Source organism: Corvus hawaiiensis, chromosome 16, assembly GCF_020740725.1.
Source record: "Corvus hawaiiensis isolate bCorHaw1 chromosome 16, bCorHaw1.pri.cur, whole genome shotgun sequence".
Classification (NCBI taxonomy): Eukaryota; Metazoa; Chordata; class Aves; order Passeriformes; family Corvidae; genus Corvus; species Corvus hawaiiensis.
In genome coordinates this window covers 10,212,168-10,237,785 of record NC_063228.1, presented here as the reverse complement: position 1 = coordinate 10,237,785, position 25,618 = coordinate 10,212,168, and the positions used below count along the sequence as shown (strand labels likewise).

The window sequence follows — 25,618 nt, the reverse complement described above, 5'->3', positions numbered from 1 at the left end:
AAGATAAACAGTTCAGTGTTTAGTGCACTAAATATATTACAACATTCGGCAGGATTTCTGCAAACCTCCAGTACACGTGGAACAATGTCCATCAGTCCTCTCACGTCATGGTGAAATGAAAGAGAAATTTCCATAGCAGTGCCAGTGATTTTCTTCTCTATTTCAATTTTGAGCTGCTCTGTCTCCACAGTGGTTGTTATCCCTGCAGCAATCTTTCTGGAGAAATTCTGTGCACAGAAGAAATCAAATCATGGAAAGAAACAAACAACAACATCCCAGCAACAAATGGGAAAGGCAGAGTCTGTTTCACTGTGCTTAAACATCACAGCTTGTGTCAGGGCACCAGCACTGGTAAAATAAAAGTGAAAATTCATCAAGGCAGCCTCATTTCTAATAGAGATTTTAGTGTTATGCCAGACCTTCTAAATGCAATGCACCACTAATTCTTCTGGCTCCAAAACAGATTGAGAACATTCAGTACCCTGAAGGATTTGAGCCCTCAGGCACAAACAATTAAAGCAGTAACACTACTAAAAAGCAAGGCAAAGGAATTTTAGAATTCTTTCTAAAAGGAAGTTTAGAATTCTTTCTCTGCATACCTGTGTGTCTCACCCTACCATAGTGGTTGAACCCAGCCAAATATTAGCAAGTGACTTGATGTCTGAGATAGCAAAGGATTCTTTCATGGAAAGATAATCTGCAATGCCAAAGAGCTGTAATGTTGTTCACAGATCTATAGCAGAAATGCAGATAGAGAGAGCACTGGCAAAGCAACACCATACCAAGAATCATGGTCCATAGTGCTTCAGTGGGTAGGAAGTTTCAAAGGGAAAGCCGTGCTAACCACCCTTCTCCTCTTTAGCAGCCATCCAAAGGATGACATCAGGACCAGTTAAATCCAGTACCAGATGCAATGCAGGCCTGAGGCTGACACCTGATGGTTGCACACCTTAGGCCTGCTGGTCCACATCCCATTTATAAGGGAAAGATAAATGAGAACTGAATGTAGTATCTCATTTAGTCTAGATTCAGCTCCAAGAGCTCAGATGACAGGTCAACAGTATGACAAGGAGCCAGACAACACCTTTCTTTCACACAGTAATTTAGTACATCTCAAAAACAGAGCAGCTTTTAAAACAAATACACACAGTGCACAGGAAAAGCCTAGAGTTACTATATATACACAAACTGTCATCCCAGAAATGAAATTTTCACAGGCAGAACTCTTCTTACCTCATAATAGGCAGCAGCTTCTACAAAAAAAGGAATCCCATGTTTCTTTATCTTTGAGATGTTGTGCTCTAAGCTCACAGATAGCTGGGATTTTGGAGGCTCTGTGGCCAGTCCAAACACAGCAGCAATCCTTTCACTGCCACTCTGCAGGGCTATGGCAGTGGTGTGATTTCCTGTGCCATGCTCACATGTGGCAGTAAGGATGCCTTCCAATGGCAACCCTATTGACAGGGAGGGAGGGAAGGAAAATCAACACAGCACTTCCGGGTTGTCATTATCCAATACAGAGAATATGTATTACAGATCAAAAGAAGCCTTCTGTAGTTCTTCGTAAGAAAAGATACACCTTTATAAAAAAATGTGATCACTTTACTAATATTTATAGAAGGACATGATCTACCAGGTGAAAATTGTATTGAAATGGGACTGCTAAATTAAAATGTGGCATTCACTTTGGAAATCAAGGATTTTCCTTTTCTTAATAAAGGATATCTACCAATTGGTATTGTGTCCAACTCCAGAAATCAGCTGTCCAAAAGATTCAGAACAGATTTATTCTGTCCAAAAGAACCCATGCAAAATTACTAATAATTCCAGTTCATGAAAACCCACTGCTTTGCTTAGGAAACAACACTTGGCATAAAACTATACTTAGAGGAACTGGTCAACTTAGATCCTGTGCAGGAGCACAGATATACAAAAGAGAAACAATTTACTCTGAAGTATTTCAAAACTCTTTGAATTATTTCTGTGTCCATTTTACTGTATTTTCTCAACAACATTAAAAAGAATGCTGCTAAGACTGGATCACATTTTGTTCTAGTGTGAGCAAACACAACTCATCTATTTCCACTGGTCAGCAGTCATTTAGATAAATTCACCTTGTTACACCACACCTTCAAGTCAGAGTTTTCTTCCTACCTGCATTTTTTAAAAAGTTGATATTATGTGTGAAAGTCCCACTGACTCTGCTGTGCCCACGATCCAAGACATTGAAAAAATCTACAGAAAGAGCCTTCTCATCCACCTGGAAGCTAGCTAGCCCCCTTTTCTTCTCTTTACTCAGTTCCAGGTGTCCTTTCAGTCTTGCCTCCACTGGGATTGCCTGACTGCCATTCTGAAACATGGCAACAGTGATATTGTGTACGGTGGTATTCCCGAACACGTGCCTGTTCCTGACATGGAGTCCATATAGTCTTTTGTTGACCATCAGATTGATGTTACCTGAAACAGGCAGAAATTATTACTGTGGAGAGAGATTCTTGGGACAAAAATAACCAGAGTTTTAGAAGTAATATATAAATTAACCATCAATTTAATATTGGGAGGAAGCAGAAGAATTTCCATTTGTTATAATAGATAATTTTGCCTAATCAAGAGAGCAAATCAGTTTCACATTGAGGGTTTCTCTACTAGTGAGTGTCTGTGTTTAAAACAAATTACATAATAGTATTTCTAGCAGCTGTTCCTTTTTATTCACGAAGCTGCTTGTGCCCTTAGACCATGGACTATACTGCACTCCCTATGAAGGAAAATTTACAGAGGGACTGTGACTTATTACTAGTGTAATTGCAGGCGAAACAATCCCTCCAGAGCTCAGCAGTGACCTGCTCCACCCATGGAGCCATTCAAAGGAGTAAGGGTTTCAAGTCAGCTCCCACATTTCAGAAGAGGAAAGAGGCCACCCACTATTTCCTTCAATCCATGAAAATATGAAAAATTATAAACTGTGTTTGTTCACTGAAAAGTACCCTCAACCCCATGACCCAAGGTTCATTTTGCATGCTAAATACTCTCCTCTGCATTATACAGAATCACAGAATAGTTTGGGCTGGAAGAGGCCTTAAAACCCATCTTGTTCCAACCCCTCTGCTATGGACAGGGACACCTTCCACCAGACCAGGTTGTTCAAAGCCCCATTCAACCTGGCCTTGAACAATTCCAGGGATGGAGCAGCCACAGCTTCTCAGGGCAACCTGTTCCATTTTCCGATCATCCTCATAATGAAGAATTTCTTCCTAGTATCCAATCTCACCCTGCCCTCTGTCAGTCTGAAGCCATTCCCTGTTGTCCTTTCACTCCAGGCCCTTGTCCAAGGTCCCTCTCCAGCTCTCTTGGAGCCTCGTTAGGCACTGGAAGGGGCTCTAAGGTCTCCCGGGAACCTTCTCTTCTCCAGGCTGACAACCCCAGCCCTCCCAGCCCAGCTCCAGAGCAGAGGTGCTCCAGCCATCTGATCATCTCTGTGGTCTGCTCTGGACTTGCCCTGACAGGCACACGTTATTCTTCTGTTGGGGCACCAGAGCTGAATACATTGTGCAGCTCAGGAAGGATTACACTAAAATTAAGAAGCTTCCTTAGGTAGCTGCAGATTAGAAAAAAACACAAAGGAACAGAGTACCATCATGTTTGTTGTTTTTGCACTTCAGTAATCCATCCAGAGAAAGAAGATGAGGTATGGCCTGTAATCCAGTAAAAGTGTGTTGGACTCTTCCATTTAGGGACAAAACAAAACCAACTTTTCGCTCCCTGGCTCCCATGAAATCCATGTGAAGCCTATTTTCGTTAAGATTCAACTCAGAAGACAACAGAAGTCTAAAAAGACAGACATAAAAATTGCTAGTAAGATATTATTATGGTTGATTCAGGATTGTCAAGACACCCCTCATTACTCAAAGCAGGATCAATGAGAGTAGGGTGCTCAGGAGTGTGTGTGGTCAAGTTTAGAGTATCTCCAAGTATGGAGACTCCACAGACTTTCTGGGCACTTGTTCCAGTGTTGTGATGCCTTGCAGTCAGCACATGCTGTTCACAAGATGTTTCTAAAACTCCTCAGTAAAGCTTCAAAGACTGGCGGACTACTTTTTCTTTAAATTTCTTGAATGCTTTTGTTATGGTTCCTAATAAAAGAAAGAGTTGGACAGAGTTTGAGTTGGAAACTAGTCCCCCTCTGTCACAATATGAAATATCACTTTGGTGCTGATTTAAAACCAACATAAAGAATTCAGCTTAAAAAAATAATTCTAAGTGCCACCATCATTTGAGTTTGATAAATGAACCAACAATATTTCTTTGTATCTTGGTCCTGAATTGAACAGTGTTAGAGAAACACATCACAGCTTTCTGGGGAAACCTGCTGGAACAACAAAAAGCTCAATTTTCAGTGTTTTAAGACTGAGACAGCTTTCACATTGCCTTCAACAAACTATCCACTGAACTATCTGACTTTCTAGACTCGAGTATACTACACAAAATACCTAAAAGTGAGGCAATTACTCCAGTTTTCATAGTGTTAGATTTCCCTCCTAGACACTGGAACCCTCTGAAACACTGATGATGAGTAAAACCTGAGTGAAAATCCACTCCATGGGAAGAACAAAACTAATAGCTCAGGGAATTAAGATTCATTCCATCAGTCAGCAACTGAAGTCTGTACAGACTGCATCCTTTTAGCTGTTCCCCAGAAACATTCAACAGTTTATTTTTCTCTGTATTCTCCCTGTAAAACAAATCCTAAACAAATACTCGCTCCAAAAATTTTAAGTGTTCTGTTTTCCTTCCTGTGAAGTGAACTGTAATAAATTACTCTCGAACAGCTTACCCTGGTATTTAAACAAATTAGTGCAGTACTGGATGCCCAGAACCGTAAGCAAGCTGCAGAACCACATGAAATATCCTTCTTGGAATATTTTGTCTTATTTTTAGTGTTGCTAGTAAATCTAATGTGCTTCATCTAAATTGTAGTAACTTCTGATTTCTTTAACTCTTATTTCCTCATTTTCCTTATCTCATCCAATTGTAAACACTGGGACCTCTGCAGACACAAAATTCTTCCCTATACACTTCCTATTTGTAAAATTTGAAAAATCAGCTGAAACTTGGGAGGGCCAAATTTCTATTTCCCACCTCTGCCGCCTCAAAGCTTTCTACAATATCTTAAAAACCTTATAATAAACACTGGGAAGTGCCCTTTTCCACTGGCATAGCTTTCACCATCTGTTCATTCAAAGTTCTCTGTACAAAGTCCTAGGAAAGCAACTAGAACACATAAACACAACTTACACCAACTTAGAAAGCATAAGGAGCAGAAGTATTTCAATGACAGGGATAACACATGAACTGGCATTTACTCAGTGGCCTTGCTGCAGCCATATGAAAGCAGTTACATTTAAATTTGTATCACAGAACACTCCTCAGTTCCTCAATTAACCAACATTCTGATTTCTCTACCTTGATGGAAATATTTTGCCCATGAGCCGGAACTGTACTGATTCTGGGTTTGTCAGGACTGTCTGATGGAGAAAAGCCCTCAGCTCAACAATTCTGGCATTCCTCCTGTTTTCACTGTTCACATCAACCTCCAGCATCAGGATGTCCTGTCCATTGGAATGAAGGTGAAGAGAGCCATTGACACTGTTTTCACCATAACTCTTCAGGACTGCCTGGGCCTGCACATACAGAAAAAGGAGAGCAGGACATTAAGGACCTCAGATTACAATACACAATTCTGAAACATCAGTTTGAGCAATGAGACTGCAGACAACAAGTTGGGACTGGACAAAAGCAGAGAGGGGAGTGAAGGGGGAAAGGAGTTTTTAATTCTCATCTTTGTTTCTCATCATCTAACTCTAATTTGATTTAGCAATAAATTAAATTAATATTGCCCAAGTTGAGTCTGTTTTGTCTGCGAAGTTAATGGGTAAGTGATCTCCCTGTCTTTATCCTGTCACCATGCTAGAGCTTTCAACAAAAAAATGTGAGCTACATTGAATTTTAAGTACAATTTAACTCAATTTTAAGAGTTTTCTGAATTTCAGCCAAAACATAAGCCAACTATACCAACCACACGCAGCTATCTAGCCAGAACAAACTCTGAGTTAACTGTTTCCCTAACAATTTACACCTCTCCACTACAGTCATTGAGTGTATGAATTGCAAAATCTTCAAGTTCAAGCAACAAGACTGTAATTACCAGGGGACTGACCTGTGAAGACATGTTCTTGTTGATGATGGCTTTTACACTTACACCGCAGTCAAAGTGTTCCAGTTTAGTCTGCCTGGAAAACAGCTCCCCACTTAGGCCCATTGCTTGTGGAAATTCAAGCTATTTGACAAAGTAAAGTATCAGAACAGAACATTGCATTCCCACCAATTGCCTCATGTGATTTAATGTCTGAACTTCTAGCATGAAGTGGAGAATAAGTATAAACAAATGTGTGTATAAAATGTTACCAATTTTATCCCGAGATACTGAAAAATAAATCAAATGCAGTAAAAAAAAGCATGAAAACAAAAGGTCAATGTATGTCGTATAAGGTATTATTGATACAAGTTATTGATCCATAATTGGACCTGCTGAGATACCTACAGTTCCTTGTCAGGACCAGGACTCAATTGGATTAGGACACTTACCAGCATCAATTACAGTTCTAAAGACAACACAGTAAAACAGCCACCAAGACATAAAAAATAAAATGCCAAAAATTAAAACCACTAATACCTGGAATGACTGTGTCACATCCATGTGTAAAAGATGTCTAAAATCTGCCTCACTGGATTTGTCCTGATACCTCCCTAGAAAACTGAGAACATCTTCCTTATTCACCTTTAAGATAGTCTCAAGCTCATGCTTCACCTGTGTGTTAAGAATGGGAGTAAGCAAACTGCATTGAGTATTAACCCTGTGCATGATGAAAGATCACAGAAGTCATCCCTACACATCACGAGAAATGAAAGAGTTGCAAGATTTTATGTTTTGGCTCAGAATGAAAAACAAGAAAAGCAGAAAAAATAGCTACATTTGGTAAGAAAGAAGAATAGATACAGCTAGATAAGGGTGAGAACCCTGAGTCCATTCTATCCCAGTACTGGTTATTATTAATAACATTCATGCATAATAATATTCTAAAAAAATAATGGATAGAGTATTCTTATCATAGATTACTACACAACATATTATTATACAAAATTAAGGAGGTCCAAGGACATAATCAACCTCTGAACATTTTGGTTGCAGCAGCTACGTGGTGAGGAACTAAAGACCTATAGCAAGTTAGGTCTGAAAAGACAGTGAAGTGTAAATAAACAGGTAATTAACATCTCCTAATTGAATTTAATGGGAAATTTACTCACATTTTGATGACTTAGAGTTAAAATGCACATTTCAACATCTTTGGGGAACATCTTGTAGTTATAAGGATGAGTTAAGCCAGCACAAATCTAAACAGAAGTTTGAGAGGAAATGCAAGGAACATAAGATATATGCAGTAAATCACTCATTTGCAGGCTGTTTTGGTATGTCAGATTAAAGGAAGTTCTTGGATAACTCACATAAGGGTTTTCAGGTTGGTAACCAAGTATAAGAGTCTGAACTGTTTCCTCCACCCCATTTATCAAAACTTTTGTTTCCATGAAATAGTGCTTTTGCTTTTTGTCAACAGTAAATGTCTCCTGCAGAAGGAAGCTCTGCAGAAAGGGCACTTTAAAAGGATGCCTGGAAAAAAAACAAGAAAGAAACATAGTGTAAAAGATCTTAATAGACAACTACAAAAAGAAATCATGCAAAGATCAGCTTGAACTCCAAATGTATCATTTACGACCAGGGTGTCAGGTACAGAAGTAAAACACATAGGACCAGGACGTTTAAGAAACTACAAAGCATAATTACAACTTCAAAAAAACTCCACACACTTACCAGAATTTTTGATAGCGTTTCCATCCTTAATTTGCTAAAGGCCTGGAAGAGCAGAGGAGGTGCTGCTCTAAAATTCTGACATGTACAACCAGCACATACACCTTCTATACCTGCATGACCAAGACTTCAGTTCAAACAGGGATAGTGCCCAAAAGCTCCTGGCAGGTTTGAAAATCTCACCCATCCACATTTTATGCTTTTTGTACAAACAAAAATCTACATGCCAAGGATCCAGTGCAACAGATGTTCAGCACTACACAGCTCTTGGAGTGGTTTACTACTTCAGTGCAATGTTTTATGGACTTTATTAGATGTTTCTGCACATTTACTTAGACCTCTTGGAAACATGCACAAACTTTTATAAACTCAGACACTGGACTGCCTTTATACATGTTAGAATATCTGATACAGCTCTTCATTTACATAATTTTTTACTGAAAAGACACCTCACAGTGTTTTAGTTATCTCTGAGTTGCACAGTGGCTCCTAAGGCAGCCTGTGCACTCCTGTTGATCCTGCTATGCATTAAGAAAGCTGAGATTTCCCCAGAGGTGATCCAGATGTCTCTAGTCTGAGCATATATTTTTAAAAAGGCCTTCAGGCCTTTTTTAGTAATGGATAATGAAGAGAGAAATTTCAGGGACAGCCAATATGTAGAAGCAGTGCACTCCTTCTCATCAGAAAATGGAAACATATTCCAAAATCTAAACAAGACCATTTGTTAAATGTTTTAAGAGGATACCTTTGGCTTTAGAACGGCTATCTAATGCCTAAGGACCAGGAAAAAGGCACATGGATGGCACAGAGGATCAGATCTGGATTTTGGAACTTCTCACCACTTCCAAGTTTGGATACACCATAAATCCTGCTGTTTTCATGCAAGGAGGCTATATGACTGAGTTGCCAACAAATATGTCACAGCACACATGACTTGTTGCCTTTGACAACTTTGTTCACTGTCATTTCAACAAAGAGACCAAAAGCTAATGGATGCAAATAACCAGCCCAGGAAGATGCTGTGCTTGAGCAAGTTCAGAGAGCCAGGCAGGACAAAGCACAGACTTTGTGCATGTGGCACTCTCACTTTGTAAAGCCCAGAACATTTCCTAAGAGCATCAAGATGCTCATTAAATTAGGCCAAAACATTCTTAAAAGATAGAAATAAGAATACTAAACCTGAAACGGAGGGTTGCACGTTTTTGATAGAGCATCTTCTCCTTCTTCAGCTCTTTTATCTGACCTTCACACTGCAGTATGACAGGCAGACTCTTATAATCTCTCCATACAATCTCCACAGAAAAGTTTGTCGTCTTAGGCTGCACTCAGATCATGAGACCAGAACAGGAAAGGACAGTTGCATCAGATTTACTGCATTCATATTCAGGAACATCAATATGGAAACCATATTGTTCAACAGGATGCAGCAAGGCTGTCATTTCACAGATCAAACCATTTCTGCTACAGTTTCAGTCCAGATCTCCATTAATTTCTCAGGGGATTAAAAGTGACATCAGTAGAAAACTGACTCCAGCAGAAGACAAATGTCCCCTAATGTATCACTTGAGTGTCACCTATTTGCAACATAAGCAAGCTCTGGTACGTGAAAAACCTAACTGGATTTTCAAAGTATAGAATGCTATGTTTAGAAAAATACTTTTTAAGACTTCCTGCAAGGTATGAATGGACCAAAGTAACTGATCAAAGTACCTCTTTCAAGGAGAAACTGCTGATTACCCTTCCTCTGCTGCAGACATCAAGCAAAGGAAAAATTATTTTAAGACTGGAAGGGATGTAGAGATTAAAACAGCATATAAACCTGGGCTGTTACCATGCTCACTAGCAGGCAAGAGATTCTGATTCTCCAAGACAGCAGAATCTTCCACACCTGTCATATATCTGCATCAAATTGTGAGTAATCACATCTCCAGCTCCCTTTCTAGTCACACAGTCTCTGTTCACCCTCTCCTCCCTGACTATCTGTAGCTGGCCTCCAAAATAGGTGAGAAGTACTCCAAACTATGCCACACAAGTTTTTGTTTTCTTTTTGAACCTAGTTTTACACTGCAGCCTGTCAAAACAGACAGAAATAGATGCAGGACTGGAAGGGTTTAAGTTTCAACACTAGCAATAACATCTTTCAGGAAGAGAGTGCTGAGTCAAAAAAATTGCTTTTGTTTTTTTTTCTCACCATTGGCAGACTCTGATAGCTGGCCGTGAAGTTAAATTCCTGTTTTGTACTTTTAATCTTAAAGCAGAGAAGTTTGGCTCGTTCATTATTTTCCAAATGAATTTCATTCTTCACAAGCTGATTCCACAGAGATATCATTTCACTATAGCTATGCAGAACATTCCTCCCAAGATGATTAAATGTGGATGCCTGAAAAACAAAGACATTAGTCAGGCTGAGCTAGGACAGACAGCATTCCATTGTGCAGCAGCACAGCACAGAGGTGACAGAATGATCATTTACAAGAACTATTAGAAATGTGTGCCACCTTTTCCATTATAAAAATATTCAAAATTGCCATACAGAGCTCAAAGTTCATTTTATCTCCTCTAAACAAGGAGAGACAAAGACCTAAATAGTTGAGAAGAAAATAGTTGATGACCCCTTTTTTCTCATTCAAGAATGTTTCTCACATTCCTCCATGCTGTGCCTGAAGCAGTAGTGACCTAAGGAGGAAAAGCTGATAAAAGAACACCTTAATCATAAACATAAGTCAAAGATTTAGACAATTGCATAATGACAGAAGTCTACCATATTGCTTAATGCACAGCAACCATGATGAAATTAGTTTTAAACCTCTACTGCATAACACAGTCTAAAATAAATTACGAGGAAGCTTAGAAACCATAGACTCAGGGCGTAGTGATGGCACAGAGCCCTGTCCCCAAAGCCATACACTCTGTGAAGCACCCTGTCACCAACCTGCAGGTATGTGGTAGCTGGTGTGTAAATGTGAACTTTTCCTTCCTTCTCATTGCCTTGATCTTTATAGAATAGTTCCAGTACAACGTCTTTAATGGAGAGAGCTTTTCCAGTTGTCAGCTCAGATGTCAATAAATAAGCAGAATGCTGAGGCTGATGCAGTTTGTGAGCTGTGTACAGATAGAGCCATGGGCTGTCTATATTCAACCCACCTGCAAAGGACATACATTAAAGCTGACAGAAACGTGAGATTTCAAGCTACCTGGATTCTAACTCCACAACAAGGCTGATAAGATCCTGGGGTTTCAGAATGAAGCTAAAATGCTACTATCAACCTTTTCCAATTGCTAAAATCTCTGGGAGGTATATAATGAAATTAATGTCCTTCACTAGTGTAAATGGAACTGCTGGAAGAGACCAGCCAGCTAGGCTTGGAGATTTCAAAAACTTAGCTAGACAAATCCACAACAGATGTGACCTACTGCTAGAAACAGTCCTGATTGGAGCAGAAAGCTGGGCTGGACAACCTCCGGGTCTCTCTCTTCCAACAAAAATCTTTATCATTCTGTTGCACTCACGCAAAACTGCTCAGAAAAACCTGGCAGCAGCTTCAAACACCTGCTTTTCTAATCACAGACTGGAAATGGTTTGTGGTACTTCACCTTCCCACTTCTTCAGGCCATTTCTGGATGCATCCTTCCACTGCAACCCAGCCACAAATGGTACATGGTCATTATACTGCACCTCAAAGTTGGTGCTGCTCTGCAAATACACCTGAGAGGTGTGCAAGTGCTGCAGCTGGGTTCTATAATTCACCTGTTTTTCCAGGACTTGCATGGTAAACTGGAAAAGAAGTGAAGCAAATTTAAATAAAAACAAGATTCCGTTTTTAGGAGTGTCTAAGTCAATACACACACAGTAGCAGGAAGGTCACAGCTTCTGCTTTTGCACATTTGCCATTCACTGTATAGATTTTCATGCGTGCTCACCAATTACAGACTGAGGTTTCTTTAAGATGCATTTGTTACAACTACAGGAGATTCAAAACGAAAAATACTGTAATATTCTCAGTTATTATAACCTGCAACCTCCTTCTATATTGTGTCAAGCAAAGCAGCTTTTGTAAATCTCTACAATCATTTTATATGAGTTAACAGCGCAAAAACCTCAGACCAAATTACACTCAAACTTTTCCAGTATTTGCAAAATTTGTCTTCTAGCAAATGTCTGCAATCTCAGTGTCTCTGGGCTAAGACCTCACCTAACTCAAAATTATTAAGTCTGGGTACTTGCCCTATATTATTAGTACATATCATATTTACAAAAAAAAAGGTCATAATAAAAAAAAAAAAAAAAAATCAAAATTTCTTCTTAGTTTGTCTATTAAATATTTGAAGTGGAGGTCTTACTTTTCAACCATCACTATTACCTCCATGAAATAGCTGACTACAGATGAACTGGAACTGTTCTTAAAGGCTTGGCTGATCAGCAGTTTCTTCTTGTTGTTTATTTCATCCCAGTGTTTCCCATAGTTCACTTCCATCTGGGAGGAAATCCAAGATGCACTCGCTTCATGTTCCAGGTGAACCTAAAGAAGAGAGCATCACCTTTTTGCTGTGAACTCTGCTTTCTGTCCATGTTGACAGCCCCGAGTACAAGTGGCACGGGCATCCAGCACAGAGTGCCTGGGGCTGTACCCACCCTGTGGCTGTAGGTGGGAGCCTGCACACAGTGGAACTCATGCCCCAGCTCCAGTCTGTACAAGCCCTGTGCACTCGTCTCCACCTGAACCTTCTGCTGCGTAGTGCACTTGTGGCAAGGGGTTTTTGCCTCTCCTGTTCAAGTTAAATCACAAAGTTACCTATTCAAATAAATCAGAAGTAATCTTTCAAAATGTTAATAGTATAAATCTGACACTGGCCTCAAGACTTCTGTTTTGCAAAATATCAAAGTTAGATTTGTCTATTTTTACAGCTATATAACTTGTTGATTTATCCTACAAATGCAAAGGAAAGCACAAACTTCATTACTTAAACAGAATTTTACCTGGTTGAAGTAAAAGCACTACAAACTAATCCTGATCAACCTTTGCAGCTTTCTTGGTATAGCTCACAATATTTGATGATTTTCTGTTACCACCTACTCCCAACATCATGACATTACACGATATTTCATTTGAAACAAAAAATAATAATGAACTTCCAGCCCTTCTGGAGACTGAGAAGGAAATTAAAACAAGGAATTTGAAGTTCCAACTAATGAGGATAACTTTTTAAAACAAAAAATCCAGTACTTCTCCAAGGAAGTATTTGCTGACGACTTCGTGTGGAATAGATGTCAAACTGGGTTTATACCAAAGTGTAACTATGCTCCAAGTCTCTTATTTCACAATTACATAGCTATAGCCAGGCATCATAAGACACTGTTTAAGTCTTTTGATTGTTATTAAGTGTATGTATGCAAACATCTGAAAACACAAATTAATGAGGAGCAATTCTCACTGAAAAACTGATTTTTAATCAAATGTTGGACATGCTTGTGAAAAGCCCATTTTAAAAACGAATTGTTTTGATATGCAGACTCAAAGAGTAAAGTTTATCCAACTGAGAAGAGAAACTTGTCCCAGGTTACAGATCACAGTTTAAAAATGAACTGAAATCTTTCTATAGTGTTCTAAACACAGAGGCAAATCTTGTAGGAAAAATGAGTAATACAGAATACTTTTACTTTCCCTGTTTTTCAGTGTACCTAGGAGTCCGTATTTTATCTGCAGACCATGAGCCCACAAACCCTCACGCTGCTGGAGAAGAGCGACGGCATGAACTCCAAGAACACCTGGAAGGTGAGTCTCCCCTTCCAGCGAGTATTGTCTCAGCTTATCATCAACCTTTTTCTCCAGAAAAGCTACAGAAAGAATAGAAGTGGTTATGCAGTGGTAGAACTTGAAGTTACTTCAGCTAGTCAAAGGAATACTACATACTCTCCCACCATGATGAACTCCCTGTGTAGTGAACAGATAAAAAGACACAGAGCTGGATGCTCAGACTCTCTCCTGCAGACCACACTTCCCACAACCTGCTTCAAGCTTACTGAAATGAATCCAGCCAAAGCTGCTTCTCAAAGGAAATAAATTTGACATACAGACCTTTTAATTAATTAAGGCCTAATGTGTGAACACGTGGGTGGTTACCTCTACATAAAGTCAGAGCAAGGCTGTGGCTTTGCAGCAGTAAAACTGGTGCAGCCAAGTTCTCAGGTGCTAGGAGTCTGAAATCAGACCAGAACTGGCTTTGATGTAGGCACTGGCAATCCACGTGAAAGCTAACGATGAAAATTTCACCAAAAGATCCTCTTCCAAAAGACAAACTGATCTTCTGCATTCCTTAAAAGTCAGTTCTATTTGAAAGTACTGTGTAACACTATGACACTTCAGTCAAAAATGAGATAAAATAAATTACGGGTTTATTCCACTGTATTATTTTAATTTTAATGTATTGATGTTATACAAATATTAAGGCTCTCTTTCTGATACTTTCTCTTGTATTTTCCTCAGCTTATTTGCAAGAAAAAAAGTCTTCAAGATGTTCAGAACAACAGGTCTTAAGAGACATTTAGCTACAAATATGTGTCTCTGCATTGTTTTGTACTAACAAAAGTGAAAAACAGGTGCTATTGTTTTGGTATGTTTTTGTTAAGTAATTCCTTATATCTTATTTTCTCCATCTTTTTCAGTAATTCAAAACAGACTTTTAAAAAAATTTCTTTTATTCTGAAATGTATATATTCATATTAATTTATGAAGAATAATAATTTTAAAATGCAGTCTTTATGGATTTGAAAGGAATTTTAGGACTAGGTGTCCAAAACCAGTCAATCCTAACAAATAAGTGCTCCAGAACTTGCATTTATATGGCAAATACTTACTGTCTTCTAACCTGAAATAAATGCAGCATCCTTCAACAAATTATTCAGAGATGCTGAAAAAGCTATCTTCTTGCCAAGCTGTTTAGTCATGTTTCCTGACAGAATGATAGGACTGCTTTGCTTTATCAGCTTTACCTCCAGCTGGGTCATGTATCTCTGCTCTCCATTCAGCATCTGAAAATCTGTCATTCCCTAGAATAAACAAATAAATCAAAAAGCCGACTCCAAGACCCTCAACAAGACAAGTTGATTGAGTTTTGAGAAAGCAGTAGTATAGACTTGGGTATTTCAGGAACGAGATGAGAGGAAGAAGAAAATGTATGTTTTTCTATACATCTAACAACAAACCTTCCACACCCCATTCATAAATAATGGGAAGGAAGGATGAATTTGTTTTTCCAGTTACACTGAACTGGTGCAAGATGCTACTTCCTTCAGCTTCTGCTGGTTTTAGGACTGGAATCACTACGAACATTGCAATACCAGGCCAGAAATTAATACGGTGTTACTGAAAATATTGGCAGTCTCACAGAGATTTAGGTTAAAATTTAGCACTGAGTCTATCTCAAAAATATGTAATAAGGAGAACTGGTAACTTCTCTGATGGATTGCTCACAAAACTGTTTTTCAATAGTTGTATTTTCATTGCCTTTCTTTTCTGTGCTTTTATGTAACTATTCGCCCTAGAATGAGAGCTCATTGAATACAAACATACCTTAATGTAATACACATCTTGGTCATCCACTATCAGCTCCAGGTGTCCAACTCGTGAACTTTTAGAAAACTCAATTCTCCCTTGGAGAAAAAGAAAACTCTTTACTTTTTCTTTACTGTTCAGTGATGCTTCATAAAACTGTACTTGAAATGATACTCGTTCTTGTTATGAACAATAGATAGAGAGATAGTAAAAATATAATAAATATTAGCTCAAAGCTAAAAAGTTAGGATCAGAATTTGCAAAGGTATATTGCAAAGTGTCCTCTGAATTAACTAGTAACTTTGAAAGGATTTTCTAAGGAGAACAATTGAGAAGAGGCAATGAAGCTGTCTCCAACAAAAACAGCTTAGTTCTGGAACTGATTTATATACTTCCTTTAGGCCTGTGCTAAAATTTGTAAACTGTGTTGTGCTGTGAAGACATTTCAGGAGCTCAGAACACTGTGCACACAAAGCTTTGCACAGTGTGGGTAAATCTTCCTTGCAATCCATTTGGAAATAACCGGGATCAAAAAAAATAAAAATGGAGTGGAAAATTCTAAATATGTGATATGGTAGAATACATCAGCCCAAAACATCACTTGACCAGCATGCCAAAGAAGCTGAAATATGTTGTCTATATTATTACCATGAATTTATCAGTTTGTATTTCCTCAACTAGACTTTGTGTTCTATATTAAACTGTGATTAAAATGTTATTTTTTATTATAATGCATGGCAATATCATAGTCAGTACTTAATTGATTTAGCAACACATAACTTCATATCATAACTAACAGAACACAGCAAACTGAAACAGCAAGGCAAGTTCAGCATATGTAAAAGTTGTCAGAACAATCCATGTCCTTTAGCCTTCATTTCATCAATCCTGGTAACAGCTTTCTTCTCTAACGTGATTTTATGAACCAGGTACCGAACCTGTAACTGTGCAAAATATAGTCTTAACCTAGATGCAAACCCCATTGAGAATGGGTGCTACCTAAAGCAGTAAACTGAACAGCTATCACATCATAATGTAGTTTCAGCATTAGATTAGTGACTGAAATACACTGATATTTCTCAGTTAATTGTAACAAAGTTCTCCTAACTGATATTAGCTGACAATCAGGCTCTTAGTTGAAAAACCTACCATCAATCTCAATTTTTTTCTTAGGTTGTATAAATTGGATTCTGAATTTCTTCTGTGGGACACTAAAACTTAGGTCAACACCAACATCTCTTTTCAACGCTGACTTTGGAGTCCCAATGAAGAAGTGAAAGACAGCTTCACTTGGGATCCATGAATTATCCTGAAAGAAAGAAAAGATAAGCACGTTATTCATTGGCACACCATTTACAAAACAATCTCTCACACTGAGACAACAGATTGTGTGTGCTGTTTCATAGACAAAAAGAGTATATACCTACTATCAGCATCAGTAATTTTTGTTCAACGTATCTTCCCCCTATATTGGGAATGGAATTAATAATAACGTAGACCTTGGAATCCAGAGGGTTGAATATGCAGTACTGAGATTCAGCACTCTGTCACCAGAATAACCAACTAAAAAGCCGAAGTCCAGTGTGCCAGTGGTACCTGAGCAATGTAGTTATAGACAGCTTCCACCACGTACTGCTGCAGGCCTCTGTCTTGCTTAGCTAATGTCACAGCCACTCTCAAAGGTGCACTAAGGGGGAAAACCAAACCACTGTCTGGGTCAGGATAGGACATTTCAGAACACAGCTGCCAGCCAATAATCTCAGATACTGGTGGGAAGACAACAGTTGAACATTTAATTAGAACAGCAAACAAAGAAAACATGAAAATTAACATTGCATTGTAGACCTTTTAGAAATAACATGTGAAAAAAGAAACTACTGAATAAAAATGATCTGTCGCGGATATTTCAGAATGCATTTCTAAGACAAACATAATAGCTGAACTCACCGTCCTCCCTAGTGCAAGACCTGGTTTCTGTGTGGTCTTGGAAGACATCTATATCTTCTGTATCATTCACCACTCTGAAGTACAGTTTAGAGCTACAAACAAAAATTTTGAACAATAACTTAAAATCAATTATGCTAAATTTATAGTAATATTTAAACAAAATTCTCAGTTATAAGCCACCTTCTCCCAGATGTGAAAAACAAGATGAAGTTCTGCAATGGTCAGTCTACATTTGTACTAATTATCACTGACTTTTATCCACAGTTTTCATGTTTAATCTGTCACTATCTTGAGATTCATCTGCCGTTCCTTACAGTCAGTATTAGATTTCTCTGTTCTGAGCAATTTGGTATAGTCAGCTTATAGCAACTCCACTCACTTCCTGGCTTCTAGATACATTTTCCCCCGTTAGGCTATGTAGGGACATCAGTTTTGTTCCAGTCTTGACATTCTTCCAGGACTTCATTAAACTGCTGATACAAAAATCATGGTCTCTGCACTTGATGGGAGCAAGAGAGTTAATGCAACATCTAACAGACTCTTCAGTCAGGCTTTTGTTCAAACAGTGCACAGTACAGGTTAGTGACTATTTTGACTTTCATTATGGTCTGTCATCCATCCTAGCTGACTGAACCAGAACTACATCTGTAAGTTTCCCAGAGCCCAAAGGGAATGAATGGTTTAAATGTGAAGTCCAGAGACTTTCAGCACTTTTCTGAACTGCATATCCTATGGCACCATGATGTCCCAAATCAAGAGAAACACGAAGAAGCAGCAATCCACAAACTGTAAATACTTCATCCGCTGTCATGTCCAAGACATGCTGACATGTCATTTACAATGTGTCTTCTCTTGGACTTCTATCAGAACTAAAAGTCCAAATGAAAGAGAAAGCCAGCAGAATAAAATGAAATAAAAAGCCTAGATTGTATTAATACAAGCAATTAATCTGCTTAACACCTGACAGTTGTTGAGGTTGTATGTTACAATGCAACCTTTACCTAACATTAAGGAACCTAACTAAAAACCAAGCAGAAATGTTTGGGCATGTTTATTATTACTATATTCCAAATTACACCTGTGTTTTGCTAAATACCATCTCTGGAAGCAAAGCTAAACTTTTCCTCCACCATTTTAATATCCTGATCTAGATTCTTTGGATACTGAAGTTCCAGAAACAGCACTGATGTTCAGTAGGAAAAAACAGGGTAATACAAAAAATTCATTTCCATCTTTTGTTATAAGGCTTTGATATGAATGTATGTTTTAATGGCAAAATAATAGAAAATTCAAAGAATAATCTCCCCTTCCTTTTCTTCTGAATGGCAGATTTGGACTATGAGTCAGACTGAAACAGCTTGTTTTCTGACAAAATCTATTTCTGGTCTATCAATCTACCTTTTAGTTAAGCTCTGATTCAAGAAAGTTAACAGTAACTGGTTTAGAAGATTCCCTTGCTTAATCTTACCTGAAATTAATTATGTCCATAGATTCTTCTGGAGTGTTCAAGAAAACTTTGAACTCTTTCCCTTTCTTCACCTGGATTCCCCCATCAAGACTAGTAGATGTCCTCATTCCTGTTAACCACTTTAGACCAGCTTGTCCCAGCGTCCCCACAGTTCCCATTTGGACAGAAAGCTGGACAAATGCACTGTTGAAAGATTCATGTACATATCCTTCTATGAAATGCAGTTTCTTTTTAAAGCACTTAATTTAAACCATTTCAATAAACACACAGCTCTTGATGCTGTAACACAGTATATTCTATGATTAAAATATATTTTGATAAATTGAACTATTTTGTTTCAGGAAATAACTGAAAAGATTGCACATACACCAACACACACTCTCTAACATGAATTAAAGTACAGTTTTACTGTATCTCCTAAGGAAGGGATTTGAACCCAGACTTCAGCATGAAATACTAAGAAAGGGAAAGCGATGAGAACTGAGTATCACAGGGCAAGTTTCTCTCTGTCTGTACAGCCCTTAGTGAAGTTTAGCAATGTATTCAGCACATACAAAAGCTACAACAGGCAGGAAAGGAAACAGCATTAAATCATTCACTGGTTTGTACATCCATAACCTGTAACAGCATGTTTGATCCTGAGAAAAATCCACTTGTAACAGGTAAAGCATCTGCATGCAAGCAGACTCCTAAAGGAGTTTGATTTAGGGATAGAGTGGAATAGTCAGCTTAAACCAGTACTGGAATAACACAGCAAGAGAGTTCAAAATCAGACAGGAAGGACAGCAAAGCACTGCTGCCCTTACACCATGGCAACCATTCAGCAGAAGGCTGATGACTGCTTTTGTTCTTCAGGAATCTCCTAATTAATTAGTAGGCATTCACACAAAACTTTCACTTCAGGAATTGCTACTTTACATCAGGAATATGTGAAAGGGACACATTTGCAGCATTTATTACCTTGGCTTGATATATCCATTTAGAAAGAAATTGGACTGTTGTTTGAAATCTGCATTCCCTTTGATTTTCATGTTGATTGCTGCTGAGGCATTGACTGCCAGCTGAACAGGAAAGCCTGAAATTGCTGGAAACTGCAACTGTTCAGCAGCCAAACTCATCCTTTTATTAAACTGGACCTCCTGGCCCTGTGGTGAAAAAAACACAAACAAAAACCAGAATTCTATTTTGCATAACAAAATTCGAGCATTCGAGAACTTTTCCAGATATAACTTTTGACTGCATCTATCTATTGTGAAAGTGTTTTTACCTGAGCTGATTTGGGATATCAAGAAGAAAGCAGCCCAAAGCCTGCATATGGCCATGGCAGGAGTCAGACACCAGTCCTACCCCAGTTAAAAAAAGAATTTGCACTTAAGCATGAATGGATTTGAATGAGAGAAGCAAGAGTTAAGAACCATTAGACAAAAGAACAAGTCTGCCTAATGTACTGAATGCTGTTTAAACCAAATACACAGTGGAGTCTTTTAGAGTTCACTTTAGAGAAAAAACAAGTAATATTTTGTATCTTTTACATATCTGTCAGAAAGCAGTTTCTCAAGATATTTACTTTCAAATAGAAAAAAGGTTCCTTTTACCTTCAGAAGTCTAACAGCCAACTCAGCCAGATTTAAGGAATAATGTTTCATCTGTTTTCTTAAATCTTCGCAATCTAAGAAACTAAGTTCATTTCCAAAGATTTTCATGCTTAGCTCACATTTCAGTGCCTCCTTTCTTACTGTTCTCTCAGTGAACTGCCATGATAAAGAAAGAAATCAAAGGGAATGGTGTTATAATTTCCTTTCAAACTCAAAATAAACAATTCCTCAATGCAGGCTATGCTATTAATAAAGAGACATTCAAATACTTTGGAGACCACTTAAGACCCTGGATTAGTAGCTGTTCTTTCCAGCTACACTTCAGCTCCATATCACACAAGCTGGATGTCACTATGAACACTGCTCATGTCCAGTCCTAAGATGGCAGGCAAAGGAGAAGTATTGCAATACACACCGACAAACAGAGGAAGCTTTTAAAAATACAATCTCAAAACAACATTAGGGATGTCTTGATTGCTAAATAAACTGCTAGGAAGTAAAAATTTTACATTTTCTCTCCTAATGATTCTATAATACCTCAGCAACACAACATGATCATGAGCTTACTCTCTAACAAGAAACCCTAGGAAGATGAGTCCCAAGAAGAGAGATGATCTAAGACAAACTAAATGAATCACAGTCCCTGAGTTTTCCAGCTAATACATCAACAATTGAAGTCAATTCTCAGAGCTTTCCTGTTGTGTGCATAAAACATAGCGCTCTCCAAAAATGGGTAAATTCACAAAGGGTCAATGTAACATCTGACATCAAACTGGGAAGTCAGACTGCAAACAACAGGACTCAGGAACTCAACATCAAGTGGCTGTTTACAGTGGCACAGCAGTCAATAGACAAAAGCACATCAGCATAAAGGGACCAGAGCTCAAAATAATGAGAGGAAGCCCAAAACACAGGCAACATAATCCCACGGCTGAATGTCATTGTTTTGAGACAATAAAACAATCTGAAAAATACTAAAGATCTGGCTCTTTGCTGCTCGGTATTTTCTGCAGCTGTTAAATTCTCTGCAAGTGAGCAGAATGAGTTAAATGTGTCTTATGCAAAGGAGTCACAGTAATCCAGAGCAGTTGTCCAGTGTGAGATGGGGCCCTGTGTTTGACTGGGAAATGTCATTAATTTTTCCAAGATCTGCAGGTTCAGTTACCTTTTTGACTAACTCATTCATCTTACTGTATTTTCTACCAAGACAATTTTGGTTTGTTTTTCTCAGCTTTGGCTTGCCAAACTTTGTCACAAGATGATCAGCAGGGCTGTATCGCTTCAAATTCGAGTTCCTCTGCTTGACTTTCTCTGCTGTTTCCACTGGGGTTTCTGACTTGTGGTTTTCTTCATTAGTATTTCCAAAAAAATAGTCACTGAAAGTAGCAGATTTCGGCCCAAAACCCTTCTCTATGAGGGTTTCAGCATTCTCCAATCGCACACCAACCTAGTGAAAAGCATACAGCAGTGAAAAGCCTAACAGTGACACGTACAGGCCATGGCCAGTTCTAAAGCAGAAAATCAAATATACAACTAGATGCAACCAACAGAAAAGATTTACCAAGCAAGATCACAGTAGTCTACAAAGTTTAGCATTCTACCTCCTTCAGCATTCAATACTGGATACTTCAGTATTAGATCTTCCCATAAAAATTAGATATGTAAAGCTCAGTCCAAAATAAAAATCCTTTTTCATTCAGGTACTGTGGTTTATTTACACCATGAAGGGCCAGAAGGGGCTACTGCTATTTTGGCATGTTAAAAACAGTATTTTGGCTGGAAAACACTAACATACCCTTTTCATGCTCTGAAACAAGATTCTGTCTGGAAGCTTGCTTAAAACAGAATTACTAACACACATATATCCATGGTATGTGACACTGAAAAAAATATTTTGTTCTCTTGCAAGCTTAAACTTGAGATCTGAAGGCTACGTTAAATTCTTTCTTTCACGTGCACATTGTTACCTTGGTACAGCAGAGGCACAGCTAAAGATTATGAGGTTGCAGGCAGGTCATTGAAATATCCCAAGCACTGGATGCTCAACGGCACTAGAACAGTGACTTCAGCTCAGTACAAATGAGTCTGTCTCCTGTATTAAAGGAATGGTGTACCCAAGCCAATCCATTTTCCACTGTACATCAAGAAAAGGAGTCTCACTATCCTAAACAGGAGCCAGAGCAGTGTCTCAGGAAGCACTGACTTTAATGTTTCATTTGAATCAACAGGAGCTGAGTGTAAGTCACTTTCCTAGTGCACGGCACTAGCAGAATGACAGTGCTTTTATTTTGACTAAGCCCATTGCACAGAGGACTCACCAGTCTGAGGCAACTGTGCTACAGCAGTGAAAAGCACACTTTGCTAAAGGAACTGCAACAGGAAAACAGAAAATGTTTTGTACTTCAATATACCAAATGTCATTTGAGGAGGGGAATAAAAAACCCCCACAATTAAAAAATCCATAAACTTGCCTCCAGGAGATTTATAGCCTGTCCCATAAGGTGAACAGTCAAATTTGTCATGACTGATCGTGGTAGAAAAGATGCAGGAGAAAAGACCACTGATGCTTCCATATTTGCACCTGCACCAGCTGCAATGGAAAATACCAGATGTCTGTCAGCTGGGGATCAGCTGTTCTCATACACTGTGCAAAATTCATAATTCTTTGGAAAACTGTTACTCCACTCAATAAGAAGATGGTGAATGAAACATTGTCAATAGGTGAAACTCTTTAACTTTTTAATACAGCAAAGACATTACTGTAAGTAACTTCCATTTACTGGAATTCCGTATTTACTGGATATTACTGGGTATTATTTCACTAACATCAAAAAGGAAACTATTTATAATACATAAGATACATAAATGCACTGGAAGAAATGGACAGAAAATCAAAACGTGACTCTGAAAAACATCATCTAGCATTTTCACTGAAAACAAATGAACAGATAGTAAAACAGGAAGGAACTAGTTTGACTCTTTTCTTATACCAAGGACAGCACATGAATCAGGAGAACAAAAAAACATCCCAATCCCCTGTTGCTGCAAAGGAAGTTAACTAAGGAAGGAATTAAATGTTGATGCTCACAAAAATAATCTTAAATGTTCATTGGTTCTTAGTCTCCTCTCTCACAAGAGGCAAAGGTGTATGGTATCTGCTTTGCTGGAAATACATTTCATATACTCCAATTAAGGTCACAGCAGAATCAAGCTTACATTTGGATAGTATTAAAGTCATAAAAATCAAAGTTCTCTGGAGCAAGTCGTAAAGTGTCAGAAAAGCCATGTGGGATTTTAATAATCCTTATGCTACAAAGCATTAAGTTCTAAAACTGCACATACCTGAGTGAAATGTGACATCAGAATATGAGGAGTATTTCCATGTCTCCCGGTCAAAATCTTTGCTAAGGATTTCATCAGGAATAGAATCTCGAAGATGCTCCTTCAATGGATCATCTGTCTCCAGGAGCTGAGAGAGATGACTCCAAACAAAGGAGCCCACTAAAATTCAACAAAAAAATGCATTTGGAAATCAGAGAAAAATTACAAGAGTTTTAAAAACAGATGCAGGAAATATTTTTATTTATTTATACCACCATTAATTCTAAGCCATTCCCCTGGCCACAACAGAATTCATTCATTTTCAGCATGGTTAAAATCAGTCTGATGCACCTACTGCAACAGCACTTTAAACAAAAAAAAAAGGCACATACAATTGAACAATTGTGATTCAGAATTAGTATTCCTGCATGACATTCTGTGGAGTCCCAGTTTGGCCATGTATGTGCTGTGTTGTGGGGGGCAAATATTTCCCATATGTTCTGGAGTCTGGTTCTTAAATAGCAGCTTTGTTGTCTCCTGAAGATAAAAGGTAATAGGCTCCAGTGCTAGTTCAATGCACAGATACCGAATACGGATGTAACTGCATTTTTCTCAACACAATTTCTTTGTTTCAAATTTTGTTTTCTGAACGTTGGAATTGAAAACTAACATGTGCCCCATGCCTTCAAAAGCACTTGTTATTCAAACATTTATTATATAAATTATTTAGCTGCCACCTCAACAAAAGACAAGGGAAAGAAATTAAGAATATTCAGGAGTACTGCGTTAAATTGTTTAAAATACACAACATTTTGGATGGACTTATAGAGCTCCTTCATAAATCAGACAAATTAAATTTTCTGCATGGAGTCACAGGGAAGAATCCCTGAGGGTACACCTTGACAGGATTTTGGAGGTGCATGCAATTTCTCCGTGTCTGAACTCTGAACAGAGAGGAACGAGTGCCCTCCAAACCACAAGCCACATCAGCAGGCGAACACAATGCTGAGCCTGGACTCACCATCACTGCAGGATACACTGGTCCGGACATAACATCCTGGGAAAACAGGTACCAGCTCCAAGTCAGAGCTGGCCAGGATCCAGACACAGTGCAGACAGAGCCTGCTTTCATCTGCCTGCAAACAATCTTCTAGATACCCTTCTCATGTTTGCTTCTTCTTGACAGATGTAAATGCAAAGGACTAGTCTAGAGGTATTCTTCACTGAACGTGGTGAAATAATTTTAGAATATGGGAATATTTTTTTCTGCCACCTGCTTCTTTCTCACCTTAACAAAATGCAATTTACAGTTATCCATTTGTATTTCTAATGCACTCAGCATCAAAGCTGTTCCATACATCCTTCTCAAGAGCCTTCAGTGAATGAAATGCTGACAGTAGAAGGGATTAAATCTATGAAAAGTCAGTCCTTACTGACTATTGCTAAACTAACACTATTGCAGTTTCAAAATAAAACTCATACAAACAATCATTTAGAAACCATCTACAAAGCATTGAGACGAAATAAAAATTGATATAGGTTGGTACCATTACACCTGCAAAGTAAATATCACATTGAAGTATCAGTTAGGAACATGTAAGACTTCAGTAGATGCTTGGCTGACCTTGGCTGGATGTTTCTTTCAGCAAAGTCTTTTGAACCTGTTTAAATAACTCTTCATGTGGACATTTCATTGCTATATAATAAGCAGCAATTCTTATTTCCACATCTTCACTGGTTGCTTGATACAACTGAAGTAATACAGCATTCTAAGAGAGAAAGATAAAAATATAAAGACAATTATGATTTACTC

General features: G+C 38.3%; 1 protein-coding gene across 1 annotated transcript in view; it reads right to left on the bottom strand.

The window, feature by feature from the left end:
- Nucleotides 1–25,618, bottom strand: part of LOC125334418 — a 75,999-nt gene that overhangs the window by 33,746 nt on the left and 16,635 nt on the right. The window contains exons 12-39 of the mRNA XM_048321236.1: nt 25,430–25,574; nt 23,827–23,985; nt 22,956–23,074; nt 21,650–21,931; nt 20,485–20,640; nt 19,850–20,034; nt 18,890–19,072; nt 17,422–17,513; nt 17,071–17,240; nt 16,624–16,783; nt 15,493–15,572; nt 14,789–14,969; nt 13,602–13,757; nt 12,555–12,688; nt 12,283–12,441; nt 11,516–11,696; nt 10,854–11,065; nt 10,113–10,301; nt 9,101–9,240; nt 7,561–7,723; nt 7,363–7,449; nt 6,731–6,865; nt 6,215–6,334; nt 5,461–5,678; nt 3,632–3,825; nt 2,155–2,457; nt 1,234–1,454; nt 66–227 (exon numbers count right to left, since the gene is read on the bottom strand). Of these exons, the coding sequence (XP_048177193.1) occupies nt 66–227; nt 1,234–1,454; nt 2,155–2,457; nt 3,632–3,825; nt 5,461–5,678; nt 6,215–6,334; nt 6,731–6,865; nt 7,363–7,449; nt 7,561–7,723; nt 9,101–9,240; nt 10,113–10,301; nt 10,854–11,065; nt 11,516–11,696; nt 12,283–12,441; nt 12,555–12,688; nt 13,602–13,757; nt 14,789–14,969; nt 15,493–15,572; nt 16,624–16,783; nt 17,071–17,240; nt 17,422–17,513; nt 18,890–19,072; nt 19,850–20,034; nt 20,485–20,640; nt 21,650–21,931; nt 22,956–23,074; nt 23,827–23,985; nt 25,430–25,574 (4,686 nt within the window). The remainder of the gene's footprint in view (nt 1–65; nt 228–1,233; nt 1,455–2,154; nt 2,458–3,631; nt 3,826–5,460; nt 5,679–6,214; nt 6,335–6,730; nt 6,866–7,362; nt 7,450–7,560; nt 7,724–9,100; nt 9,241–10,112; nt 10,302–10,853; nt 11,066–11,515; nt 11,697–12,282; nt 12,442–12,554; nt 12,689–13,601; nt 13,758–14,788; nt 14,970–15,492; nt 15,573–16,623; nt 16,784–17,070; nt 17,241–17,421; nt 17,514–18,889; nt 19,073–19,849; nt 20,035–20,484; nt 20,641–21,649; nt 21,932–22,955; nt 23,075–23,826; nt 23,986–25,429; nt 25,575–25,618) is intronic.